Source organism: Peromyscus leucopus, chromosome 6 (genome assembly GCF_004664715.2).
Source record: "Peromyscus leucopus breed LL Stock chromosome 6, UCI_PerLeu_2.1, whole genome shotgun sequence".
Lineage (NCBI taxonomy): Eukaryota > Metazoa > Chordata > Mammalia > Rodentia > Cricetidae > Peromyscus > Peromyscus leucopus.
The window spans coordinates 10,969,070-10,982,936 of NC_051068.1; the positions used below are offsets into that span (position 1 = coordinate 10,969,070).

Below are 13,867 nucleotides of genomic sequence, written 5' to 3' on the forward strand. Positions count from 1 at the left end.
TAAGATGTAGTAATGATATTTGGAATATATTGTCTATGGCTTTTGGGAGATTAGTGTGATCAGGAGTCCATATATTTAGGACAAATGACTGGAAAGACTGGAGCAAAGAGTAGCCGTGGTCAGCTTGGGGAAACAAAGGAAGCTGAGGCCAAATCATCTAATTCTTATACCTATAAAATGTGCATTATAAATAATTACAGGCTTAAAAATTAAATAGTTGATTGAACGTTTTCACGTGCTCCTTGGGACTTTTTTAGTGTATTCTTTCTTCAATAAGCATTTTTGACATTAAATTGTTCCAGCAAATCAATGTAAGGTTCTGAGTCTAGGGATGGAGCTGTCTCATTACAGGGCCAGGAGCTGCTGGCATTTTGTCACTTAAGCAAGCCTTTGCTTTCATCACAGAATAACAATTCATTTCATTTTTGTTTCAGAGCAGGCATGGGATCAGCTTACATTTGAGTCATTTAAAATATCTTGTCTCTTGTTCTCTGCTGATTTATAGTGATAAGCACATAATTTCCTACATTTTTCATCTATCTTGTTTCATATATACTTGTTAAGGGTTTGGGGATATTTTTGAACAGAAAAGACCAAAAGAAGATAGAGAAAGGGGGTGCACAGAGAGAGATTAGAAGATAATGCTTTCCAGTATTCAAGTCAAACATCCTACAGAATTGGTGATGGAGTTGAAGCCTCCATTCACTTCTGCTCTTTGCTCTGAGCAATAGTCTGGCCTGTCGGTATCTCCTCAGTAAGTCACACTTCTGTACAGACGACCACACTTACGGAGCTGACAGTGGTTTCCATGGTAGCCAGGCAGACAGGAACATCTTCCGGTGACTGGATGACAGTCCTCAGTTGCTGAACACTGACATCTCTGGTTACAGTCTTTCCCATACGTGCCTGGTGGGCAGACTGGGAGGAAGAGGAAAAGTCAACCCAAATGAATTGAATTTGTCTGTGTAAATATGGTCCTAAAAGTGAAAGCAGGGCCACCTTATTAAATAAGACCATTGCCTACAGAAGTGCACAGTCCTTCGGGATTTAGGTTTCATTAAATTTGCTTGGGGATTACTTCACTGTTTGATTTTGTTTTGTTCAGTCAATTTGTGATTGACTGTCAAGGGTTGGCTGCAATTTTCTTGTCATGGAAAAAAATCATAGTGTGATGTCAGGGAAAATCAGCTAAAATAATAGTATAATTCATATGGGACCTTGTATCTGGATAAAGATATTATTTCTGGGGTAGCTTTTCTAAAGTCTCCAGGTGGTTTCTCCCTGCACATTAGCAGGTGCTGTATTTGTGTCGCCGGTCAGGCCCTCAGCCGTGTTCTGCTGTTTCTGTATGTAGTCTCAACAGTGAAATCCCTCCATCCAACATTTCAATCACATCAAGACATTTTTTTTTTTTTTTTTTTTTTTGTAAAAAGGAAAAAGGGATATGGGTATTTTCAGCACAGAACATGGAATCAAGTAGACAGTTTGGGTTTCATGGTTATGGACACATGGCAATTCAAACAAATTCAGTGGGAAAAAAAGCAGGCCAGTTGGTCATTAGGTCCTTTAGACCTAAGACAGACCAGCAATGTCTCCACCAACATTTAACAGACTGTGCTGTGGGTATGGACACTCTTTGATTTAAAAAATACCAATTGCTTAAGTATCTATCTGTTCATGGAGCATTCATCCTGAATCTGTCAGGTACTCAAAAAGACACATTTGGCTCGACTGTCAGCAAAGCTTATTGACTTGGTTGATTAATGTCTAAGGGAGAAGAGCCAACCACAGCTGGGGGTGAATGTAGGCGACCTTCTTGCTTTTTCCACCTCATTGTCAGTAAACTGGGAACATTCTTTCTACCCCACTGTGACATGATATGAACTCCTTAAGGGGAGGAATCTACACAGAAGGCTGACAATCAACTAACGAAATAATTTGTCTTCATTAGAGTCTTACAAAAGTTTTATAAAGTCAAAGTTGAATTGATTACACATTCTTCCTAGCTTTTGTAATCGGTACTTGTTGTGACAGTTACATGGTGATAAAGTTTGGTCTTCACATAGAAAACATGCCCATAGCACACTGCGATTAACCACAATGAGAGGTGCAAAGGGTGATTCTGAACATAATAGGATCTGGGTAATAAATTACAGCAACTCAACTTATTTGCCTATTTTCCATCTTGAAGCATGGAACCTAATGGCACAGAGAAATCTGAGCTGGTGTGATTTGAATAAGCCATCAAAAATTATGCTGTGTGAAAGTGCCTGGTAAAATGTGCAGTCTAGGGAGACTGCAAGCATCTGGACCAAGGGAGCAGACCACTGTCACTGTACTACCTGAGAACCTAAGAACTTACTGTACAGAAAGGTCTAAAACCGAATTTCCTTCTTACGGAAAGAGGAGTAGCATCTATAGATTGTCATGAGGAGGAATGTATGCACAGGGAGCACTAACTGACTTAGTGGGCTATCAAGAAGGAGGTGGAGTCTGAGAGGGAGGAGGGAGGACAGGATTAGTAGAAATATGTATAAAGGGTCTTTAAATAGTAGATAATTTCCACTAGTAGTTATGCTATATTGTTCTACATAGTTTGCACATACATATTTATTTAAATTGGTTTAAACTCAATATTTTACAAATACTTTTATTGCTGAGAATTTCATTTGAATATAACCCCCCCCCCATTTACTCCATTCATTTATCCCCATATCTCCCAATAAGTCCCTCTCCCAAGTTCATTATTCCTTATCATCCTTTTCCTGTCCTCCCTCCTCCCTCTCATACTCCACCTCCTTCTTGATAGCCCACTGAGTCAGCCTGGCAGGCTCACTTTCTCTGCAAGCAAAGGTGGAAAACACAGAGGCAAGCTCACCTGTTGCCTTTCTCCTGCTTCTAAATGAACTGCACCAGGTCTCAGTATCAGGCCACCACAGGAGACACACATAACTCTGAGGATTCTTAACCCACCAAGAAGCTACTTGTGAATACCACTAGGCACCAGGTTCACAAGAGTGTGCAGAATTATATTTGTGTACTCATCAAGCTAACAGTAGTGATATGATAAACATGATCACATAACCATTCAAATACCAAATGTCAGCTGTTGTGAAGGTGCAGGTGTGACAAGCGGAGTAGCATTAGGACCCTATTAGAACTGGCAGGTGTGGGATGGGAGTGCATAGCTCCAGATGTTCTTTGTGAAGAGGGCACTGTGCAACTGAGCTGTTAAAATATCAGAGACAGTGTATGCAGATCAAGAGAAGGAGGACAGAGAAAATTACAGAGAATTGTTTTCCTTAGGGGGCCTGGGGGAACATGAGTGGCTGAGAGAATTCTTAAAGAGTATGACCCACGGCTATTATAACAAAGTTGCATTTATGAATTACTGCATCAAGTGGACACAGATTTATTATCACATCATTATAGCAGCCAGAAGGCAAAAGTCAAAATGTTCTCTCTTGAAGCTAGAAGAGAGATGGGTTTAATTGCCTCATAGTTTCTAGAAGCTACTTATAATTCTTGGCTTGTGGTTCATGTCCTCAACAAACAGCTTAGCTTCTTGAGTCTCTGATCTTATAATAATTTTTGATTTCATTAAGTCCACTCAGATAATTCAAAACTTGAGATGCTCAACTTACCAACATCTACAAAATTCCTTTTTTTTTTCATATAAAGTCATATAATTACAGGTTCCAAGAATTAGGACGTGAGCATCTTTGAGGGATCTTTATTTAGCCCATTACAATTTCTGCACTCCTTAATGTTGCACATAACTTTGAACTTACTCCTTAGGAGTCATGTTATTTTATAGGGTCAAGTTCCTAATAACAGCTAAAAGTACAACCTCCTTAAAAATGAATGCCCATATCATACTTAACTATATGATGTCAAAATATATGGAAAGACTATAGCTAATAATTTAAAGATACTTTCATTTAGTAAATGGATCCAAAAATATATCATTTAATATGTCACATTGGGAATGATTTGAGATTCTTCAGAGGGCAGGACCCAGGAAACAGTGGAAGCAGCCTGGGATTCCAGCAGATATTTAGAGAGAGACCAAGAGGGAAGAGCTGTGTGAAAAGGACCCTGATAATGGGTCCCAGGAGAATTTCCAGACCATGAACTGCTTTCTCACCCTAGTGTTCCATACAGTCTCTGTTAAAACCATTTAAAACTATTATGCACACAATAATTCATGGGATTGGACAATGTGCTAACTGAGTATTGAAACGAGGAACAATCCAGAGTGTTCTCAGGACAAGCTCAGGGCTGTCCCCCACCCCTCCCACACACTGTCATTCTCTCTCTGTCTGTCTCTGTGTCTCTGTCTCTCACTCTGTCTCTCTGTCTCTGCCCCCATTCTCTCAGTGTTTCAGAGAAAGTAAGACATAGTTCAACGTCCCAAAACTCTCAAGCCATCATAAAGACAAATGGCATAACCTTGGCTATCAGCCTAAAACATGTTTACACAAAAATGTTCTTGTTCATGTTTTATCAGCCACAAGGGCTAGTGAAACTCCTGGTCAGTCTCATTTAAACCGATGGAGTTGATTCCTCTTCCAGATGACATCATTCTGGATGGCAGAACCACAGAACCTCCATTGTGTGGCTTCCCTATGGATGATAGCTACATTTTGTTCTTTGAATTGAGCAGTGAAAGCAGTTTTAAAAAATGAATGGATAATGGCTTTCTGAAGTAGAGGTAAAAAATATTTTGATTGTGAATCTACAGTATTGGTAAAGTAAATGCCCAGACCATCGTGAAGGAGAAGTACTAGTTTTGCCCTGCTCATTTTGGCAGTATCCCAGATTTTCATTAAAAGTTGAGAGGCCGACTTTGATAAGATTCAAATGGGAACAAAATCAATTAGAGAGACAATTTAGTAAATCCCAGGATTTCACAAACCCTCCTGCTCTAGCTGTGCTATAGTGCATTTCTCATTATTGCCTTGTGTGCTTAACAAGAAAGAACTCTCTCATTTAAGACGACTTCTAAATGTAATTCTGTACTTTTCTCCTGAAACTGAAAGTCAAGTGAGACACCAACAAAAGACTTAAGAGAATTTGTCCTTATTCGGTTGTTTTATTTGGATTGGCAAACGCTTTCTCAGATGGCACACAGAAACAAAACATGGAAGAGAATGCAATGCATTGGCTTCCCATTTGCTCAGTCATTGTGTTTGGCATTCAGTGTGATACCTTGTAGCTTCTTCAGGAAGACCTGTCCAACCTGCAGGATCACGTGTAGCCTCAGTCCCTTCGCTGTGACTGTCACAAATTTCTTGGCCATCTATTGTATCTCAATGCCTCTAACAAGCTAAATGAGCACACACCACACACACACACACACACACACACACACACACACACACACACACACACGCGTGCTTTGCATTATAGAAAGAAGTATCCTCCATCATGTCAGTTTTTAAAAGTTCAAATTGTGCTTTAAACACTGGTTTTCACAGATCGAGACTGACCTCTGTGCTTTACAGCAGCATCTTTTGCTCAGGTCTCTATCAGAAGCCCAGAGCCACCAGATGATGGATCAGCTGTCACCTACAGTTCCTGGGAATGTCTTTGTATTAAACTAATGGTTCAGTGGAGAGCCAGCCTGACAGGAAGGTTATTGATTTGCAATCTGGTAAAAGAACTGACAACTTCATTGTTTTAATTGTTCATTTTTCATAGGTTGATGCATGATCTCACCCAGACCTTTTTGCCTCATTCAGAGAATAAATATATAGGAGTCAGGACATCATAACAACTGTGTCCCTCTTAATGTTCAAGAACACAGGGTAGCATTGGTGCCACTGCCTGGGGTCACTAGTAGTCCTTGAGTATGTGGGGACTTGTCAGGGGGTGGTTCTTATCTGTGTTCTACATCTCTTTCCTCTCTTTCAGGAAGACCTATGATGTCAACTGGTCTGATTGTTCCTTGAAACAATGTTCTTAGTTCTCACAGCCCATTAAAGGAGACAGGAGGGAGTGGGCCGAGAGTCACTGTAGTTTAGTCTGGACTAGGACCTGCCAGACACTGTCATGGTATCACAAAGACCCAGAGACCTTCTGTATCACAAACTGTTGGGAATAGATGTGTCTCAGAGCTCAGAATAGTGGGGATGTCAAAACATATGACCCAAGTTCCCCTGAGAGATTCAAATTCAGTGAATTTGGGATGGGAAATATATATATTTGTATGTTACATATATACTACATATAAAGGTATAAAAGACAGGGAGAGGAGAGGTAGGAGAAGGATAAATAACACTAAGGATGTTTGAAAAAGCCATATACAGATTCATACTATTTTATAAGCTTCCTAAAGGTGCATATATGTTTTAAGTTTAATTGAAGTTACCCTACATGGAAGAATGATGCTTCCCCAGAAATACATGTTACTACACAAAAAGCCCAGTGTCAGGTCTGTGTATATATTATTGAGCTATTGTTCAGGGGAGGTCCCAGAAACTCCCTAGACGACACAGGCTATTGTCATTGCATATGAATTTAATGGTAAGAAATTATTTGACAAAGGTACTATACACCGTAATCACCAAACAGAGAAATCAAGCTGGTGCTGACCTGGAACGATTCTCCCAGCTGGCTTCCACAGTGCTGCATGGTACAATGCAGCCATCAGCTACAGTAATGTGTGGCCTGGCAAAATATGCTCTGGGTGCAGCTGAGATATAGGGGTAAGCAACAGTTTCCTAACTGGACTCAAGTACATTCCACAGGAGGGAACTGTGCTTTTTGCTATAAATCTGTCCAAGAATCCTTGGCGGGGAAGATAACAGGCCTTACTGCAATTATTTTGTTAAGAGAAATATAGTGTCAAACTGCATTCTAAATACTTATCCTTATACCCATAGACTAGTGTATCCCTCATTGGAAAAGCTTCTTTATGCAGAGGTCGGTAGTTAATACACAGACTCACAACTGGTCACAGTGAAGAGGACAGGTGACTGGGAAGTACTCAGTCTTAAATTGGACAGCTACATCTCCACCATGACTACCAGATCCACCTTTGAGGTTCAGGGACCATTGTGGAACTGGAAGTGGAAAGATTGTTAAATCTAGTGGTTGGGGAAGACTATCTTCTGGACCTTTGCACCCATGAACTCACAGCAGGTCTGTTCACAAGCACAAGCCCTGCACAAGATCAAGGCAATCACTACTCTAGCCCGGGAGGGAAGGGGCTCATGGGGCCCCATTCCTATCTGAGAAGATACAGGCAGGTGACAGATGCTAAGAAGGACAGCTGCTTTTCTTCCTTGTAGTTTTCCCATGTCCCAGGTGATGATGCCCTATAACCATGGACATATGACAGCAATAATTATGCTGGAAGGGTTATAAAAAGAGAGAAATGTAGAGGGATGCCTAAAAGGGTGTGGAGTTTGAGATGGGAAGAATATGATCAAAGTATATTTTGCTCATATGTGAAATTACTAAAGAATAAATAAAAATTTAAATTCTAGTATGGACTTATGGTTTAGACCTATTGCTCTTGAACAGTGGTTGTCAACGTTAACATAGTTCTTGATGTGTTGTGACCTCAACCACAAAATTATTTCATTGGTAATTCATAACTGTAACTTTTCTACTGTTATGAATCATAATGTAAATATCTGATATGCGACCTCCAAGGGTTCATGGCCCACAGGTTGAGAACCATTGCTCTAGAAGGTAGCAGGGACCGGAACAGACAGATATCTGATAGAAGTAATAACTGAACCAAGGCTGTGTGGATTAGTAGAGCTAAAACTAGACTGTAAAATTTGAGACCTACAAGTTACAAAATGGACTCTTTATTCTCATCAGATAGCATTCTCTGAAATTCACAGTACCACTTAAAAGAGTATTCTACCAATAGTTTTGGGGTGTTCTAAAGTGCCATGACACAGTAAGGAGGTGACCATTTTCCCACAAAAGTTATTTCAGTATCTGGCTTTCAGAGAAAAAGAGGGAGGGAGGGAGGAGAGACAGAGAGAGAGAAGGAGGGATAGAGGGAGGAAGATATGTTGTCTATGGAAGGGCTATCCCCAATCCCTAGATTTCCCCAGAGTGCTCTTGAGTAGGAGCAGCAGGAGATATTAGACAGAAGGACTAGAGGGGGGAGAAACAGATAGAAAATACAGGATAGCCTCAAAAGGGCCTGGATCCTATTCCATCAGGCCTCTACTGTCTCTGCCCTAGGGTATGTATAGGAATACCAAGGGGTGGAGCAAAAGACCTTGCCCTTGCCTACCCAAGTGCAGACCATCTCAGGCACCTGCTCTCAGGCACCTGCACAAAGGCCCGTGGTCCAATCATCCCCTCTATGCAGACCTGCTGGGTAAAGCCATGAGGAAACCTGGAAATGGGCTTCCACAGTTGTCTATATACCTCAAAATCAGGCAGGTTGGAGTTCCTGATAAACTGTTGATACCCAAACTACATGATTAGGTCATGCTTTTTTTTTTCACATTACTATTGAGAAGAACACATCACTATTCTATATGGGTTTGACACAACATACAGAACCCAGAACCCAGGACACTGTTTCAGGGAAAGAGAGAGGTAAGGTAAGAAGGGAGGATCACTCAGTCTCCAAGTTCAAATGTCGAAATGTAACAGTAGGCAAGGCTGCTCCCCAGGGACAGAGCAACACTGCAGCATGAAGAGTATTCACAGGTTGTGACTCCAATTAAAGGGCTGTTTAATAGTTACTGTGGGCCAGGTCTCATGCTTATGGATGATGTAAACTTGAATATGATTAGTATCTCTTTTTAAATGCCCCATGGACCAATAAATGAAAAACAAATAGTAGAATCTGACCCATAAGTGATAAAATTGACATAAAAAAGTTAATCCATCCAAACAAATAATAATAGATACTCGTGTGGGGATCAGATCAGGCAGAAGAGGAAGCCAGAAGGAACAACTTGTATGGGAAGTTTTTTATTCAAAGCTTTAGTTACATTTTTCTTCTTGGCTGGAAGACAGAAGTTGGGGACAAGTTGAAGGATTGAAACAGTCTTTATAAGTAGGAGTTTCATCATGTTGCACATGTAATCTTAGCCTGATGACAATCTGCATGTGGAAATGGAAGGTGGGAGTCTTGTTGTATGGAATCACAGGCATCCAGACAAGAGATTCCAAGATTCTGGGATGCCTGTCTGAAAGGCAAGGAGATGGGACATACACCAAGCTATCTTTATAAGGCACAACAGAATCTGATGGGTGACAGATTCTCCGTGTAACCAAGGGATAGGCTCCACAGGTTCTTTGGTACTTCATTGTTCATTTGTACTGTTTGTTTTCACTGTGTATCATCTCATGTTCCAAACATCCGAACAGCCTGCATTCTGGGAATGTAGTGGAATATCCAAGAGGAGATGGGGGTGAGGAAGGAGGGGCTTATACGTTGAAGGATCAGGCCTGGGAAGGCAACAGCAAATGAACAATTCTGAGGAAGCCTGCAGACATTTCTACGTGTTTGGTAAGAAACCTCCAGTTTTCCATAGCTGTTGGAGCACAGGCTGCAAGAGCCAAAAACAGGGCAGAGTCACTGTGAGAGCAGCTGACTGTTGGACTCTTCAGCATTTGGGAGCAATTTAAGGCTGTGGATCTGAGCAAAGCCACACCTAAAGCAATGTATTTGACACAGGTCCAGAAAGCAAGCTGCCCTGGTTCATTCCCTTTTCAACTGCCTATGTGAGAACAGGCTCATCCAGGGCACAAACCCCAAGACGGTATTCACAGTGTCTCCTGTCTCTGAATTCAGAGATAAGTTCTCTTCTGCAATGGACAACCTGAATACCAGTGTTAGCATGGTGTCTCTTCAGGTCATCCTCCACAGTGGCTCTCCACTTTGGAGAACTTAGTGGCTGCCATTTTTCAGATGTGTGGCCAGTACGAACAGATACCTAGCAACAACAACAGGATTTCCTCTTCTTCAGTGCTCCTGACAAAATGCAAACAAAGAATCACAACTTCACAGCATTCACAGGATATTCAATGGATATGATAATGCTTGCAGAAGGCAAGTATCTCCTCAGGGAAAAAAAAAAAAAAACAACAACAACAAAACAAACAAGGCTTAATTAGCCATAGCTGATGTCACATCTTCTCTATTGAGTTATTTTCTTTTTGTAGTAAAATATGAAAATGAGAAACACCGTTAAAGTATTGTGATTTGGGGACCAGAGAGATGGCTCAGCAATTAACAGTGCTTGCTGTACAGTCATGAAGACCAAAGTTCAAATCCTACTACCCAGATAATCAGTTATAATTTTGAGAGATCTGATACTCTCTTCTAGCACATACTTGCACACACATGTGCATACACAATACACATAAATAAATATTCATTTAAAAATACTATAGGTAGAAGGCTGATCTTCTGTCTATACTTAGGATAGGGAATATAGGGTGCTCATGGAAACTTCAGAGGAGATCACAATGTAAGTGTTAGCATTTTCTGAATGTTGGTGATATTCCAGACATTTGTTCTAAGTACCGCTCCTGTACTCTTTCATTGGATAACCCAAGCCACCCCATGGGAGCAACTATTATTTTTATTTTTAGAAGAATCTAAGGAATCAATGTACAGTCTTTTCCCCGAGTCAGCATTCTGAGTCATGAGTCAGCATTCTGATTCCCGGAAATTAACTGCACAACCAGGGAAGTATGGGCATGTTACATTGACTTCTAGACTGGAGGAAACCACAATTCACATTCTCCCCTCTCCTCACAGAATCAGGATATCTCACTGGAGACACCTGGACTGAGATTTTCAAATTACTTATTCTGACATGTGCTACTCAGGGAAAGTCACCTCCTGGAAGCCAGTATCAGATTTTGCATTAAAGTTTCATATTTCAGTTTTTATTATGAAAATGACCAGTGAAGTGTTTCTAATAATTGGAATCTGGTACATACTACCATAGTATAATAAAATGGCTGTGTTATATTTAAAATCTTAGTAACTGAAAACCAGATTAGATCTTATAATTTTCTGTTCCTTTATAAATAGGCATGAAGATTCAGATACTATGCTGCTAAATCTGGCTTCCCTTGGGAGCTGTAGGATTTAAATTACAGGACTTGCACACAAGAAAAGCACAGCCTCATGCAATGTCCTGAGTTTGTGCATTATGACAGTATTCCCTGATGCAAGAGTTCTCCTTTGGCGATAGTGAGAACTGACAGATGACAGACAGATGGGAGAGAGATGTGGCAGTGGGACAGATAAGCCACAACCTGGAAGGGAGCTCTGCATGTAGTAGGCAAGAAACCTGAAAACACAAAAGACTTAGTGTGTGTGCTTCTTCTCAAGTGGACTGGCACACTCTTAAGTGGACATCTAAGACATTTATGGACTACAGACAGTAAGAACAAACTCATAATAATCATTTCATTTTTTTCAATCTTACTATCAAAAAATGGAAACTCAGATTTTTATTATTATCAACACGTGTTAATTTGGCTATCCAAATTAAATGATCTTTTAGAGGATATTACTTCAAATCAACATTAAAGTCAATGAATGATATTACAATGTAACTTTTTATCTCAATGACCACAATACATGCTTTTATTTTCCTCTGCCCATGGATGTTTTTAGTCATTCTATATATTAGTATACTGAGAGCAATCAAATGTTGACTATGATGGTCAAATCCATAAAGTGAAGGTGTCCTGCGAGAAAAAAAATGTTTTTGGTTTAAAAAATGAGTGTAAGCACTTAAGATGTATGATTTCCTAGTTATTACATCCCTATAGTATTCCTAAAGCCAGTTGAATGATAGGTACATTGAAACCAGGGCCACCCAGCCCTTCTTGGTAACCCCTGCTGACCAAGTGCTATAATCTGTAGAGCCCTTGTTCAATAGTTGTGTGGATCATGCCAGTAAATATCTTCACAGACAATTCCATGTCATGAATCTAACATGTAAAATTTCATGTTGTGATGTGTATTAAGACCACAGATCAAGGGGACAAATATATTAGATGACTTTAAAAATGATAGAGACCTCTCTGCCTAGTGGAAAGCTCTTAGTGCTCTCTTCTGTTTCACCAGCCACAGAGCATATTTTACTCTTGATGTAATCAAACAGCATATATGAATAATTGGGTTATTCATTTTGTTTTCATGGAATTCTCTATCCTATTTCTCAGAAGGAAAGGGAAATCAAGAAGTTGTTTTCAGTCATGTCACAACATCACAACCCACAGTCGTCCCCCCCCCCACCTGCCCACACCCTTCCTTGGGTCACAGAAACAATCACTGATCAGCCTACATTCTTACATATGAAGTGTGTATCTTTTAGCCAGCGTGAGCAAACCCCTCTTATTGTTGCAGATAAATAGGTGTAAAAATGCAAATAAATTATAGTTAGGAAATACAAGAAAGGATAGGGAGATGGCTGGGGGGTGGGGTGGGTAAAGTGCTTGCTCCACAAGTGTGAGGAACCAAGTTTGGATTTAGTACCCACATTGAAAAACAACAAAAAGTTGGGTGTGGCAGTATGCACCTGGAATCTCAGCACCAGGAAATGGAAATAAATGGATCTTCAGAGCTGGTCAGTCAAGCTGAAATGCTGAGTTTGTTGTTCAATGTGAGACCCTGAATCAAAACCTAAGGTAAAGAAACAATCGAGGAAGACATTCATTTACCAACCTCTGGCCTTCACATGTACCTGCTTAAGTTAGAAAAGTTTAGATTTTGTTGCAATAAAGTCAAATACCTATAAGAAAGTCAATGGGTTTTTTGTCAATTCAAAGTATAGAATCATTGCTTTTATTCCTCTGCTAGTGAAACTGAGTGTTCTTTTCTTTTAAAATACTCGTATAAACAGTTACTCAAAAACATTCACTATTGGCACACATGCTCAATTTGTAAATACTGTGTCAATGCTAACTCTGTGACAGGCACTAAGGTTATCTGGAAAAATCTCAAAGTGAAGCCAACCTCTGTATTTTCTTCATTTCAATCACTAAATTCCTAAGGAATCAGAACAACAGAATACTTGAAAACAGTTGGTCTCTAAATTTTATGAATTGCTTGTTTGAACTCCAGTTACTTGAACTGCCAATTCTCCAAAACAAAGTCTAATTTAATTAGTAATAAAATATTGTGTCTTTCCTTGAAGCGCCATCCTTTCCTAAGCTCAACTCACTTGGTCCAGGGAGTGGAAATTCACTGCTTCATTTTATCACTCTTTTCTTCCATATTGTCCTGAATAAGTCATATTCTTCCTTAATAATTGGAAAGCATTTTCATTTGTGCCCTGGGAATGACTAGAGGAGCTTTTAATATTATTAAGTCTAGATCAAATCCATTCAGTCCAAACTGGGCATGAGACTAACACATCTTAGCCACACCCACTTCTCACCAATTATTCACACCAGTATTGGTGGCCTCATCACAGAATCCTTGACATCTGTGACCAGAAGTTCCAGACACCAGCCACTTTCATACATTCTGCTGACAACCTTTGAACCAAGCTGCCAAGTCCAAGCTTACTATGCAGTCTTAACATCCAAATGGTGATTCATTGTTTGCAAACAGAGACAGATTAGTATTGTTAACTTGACCTCAGCCTCTAACTCAGAGGCAAAGAGGCTTAAGGGCCTGGGCATCTTAACTAGGGCAAGACATAAATCAAACTACCTTCAGCACCATGAGGACATGAACATTCGGCAACTTATAAACTCCAAAGTGCCATGGGTTTCTCTTAGAAGATGAAGGTGAGCTTGATTACAAAAGACTCCATTACTTAATTGAGTTTAATAAAATATAGAGGGACCAGCTTTGTCATGGTTGAACAGAGTTTGATGAATAAAGAGCTTCACTTTGAGAGTTCAC

The 13,867-nt window shown here is 40.1% G+C and overlaps 1 protein-coding gene across 1 annotated transcript in view; it reads right to left on the reverse strand.

Moving 5' to 3' along the window:
* Nucleotides 1-13,867, reverse strand: part of LOC114695330 (EGF-like and EMI domain-containing protein 1) — a 695,481-nt gene that overhangs the window by 27,718 nt on the left and 653,896 nt on the right. The window contains 1 exon segment of the mRNA XM_037206530.1: nucleotides 790-918. Coding sequence (XP_037062425.1) covers nucleotides 790-918 — 129 coding nt within the window.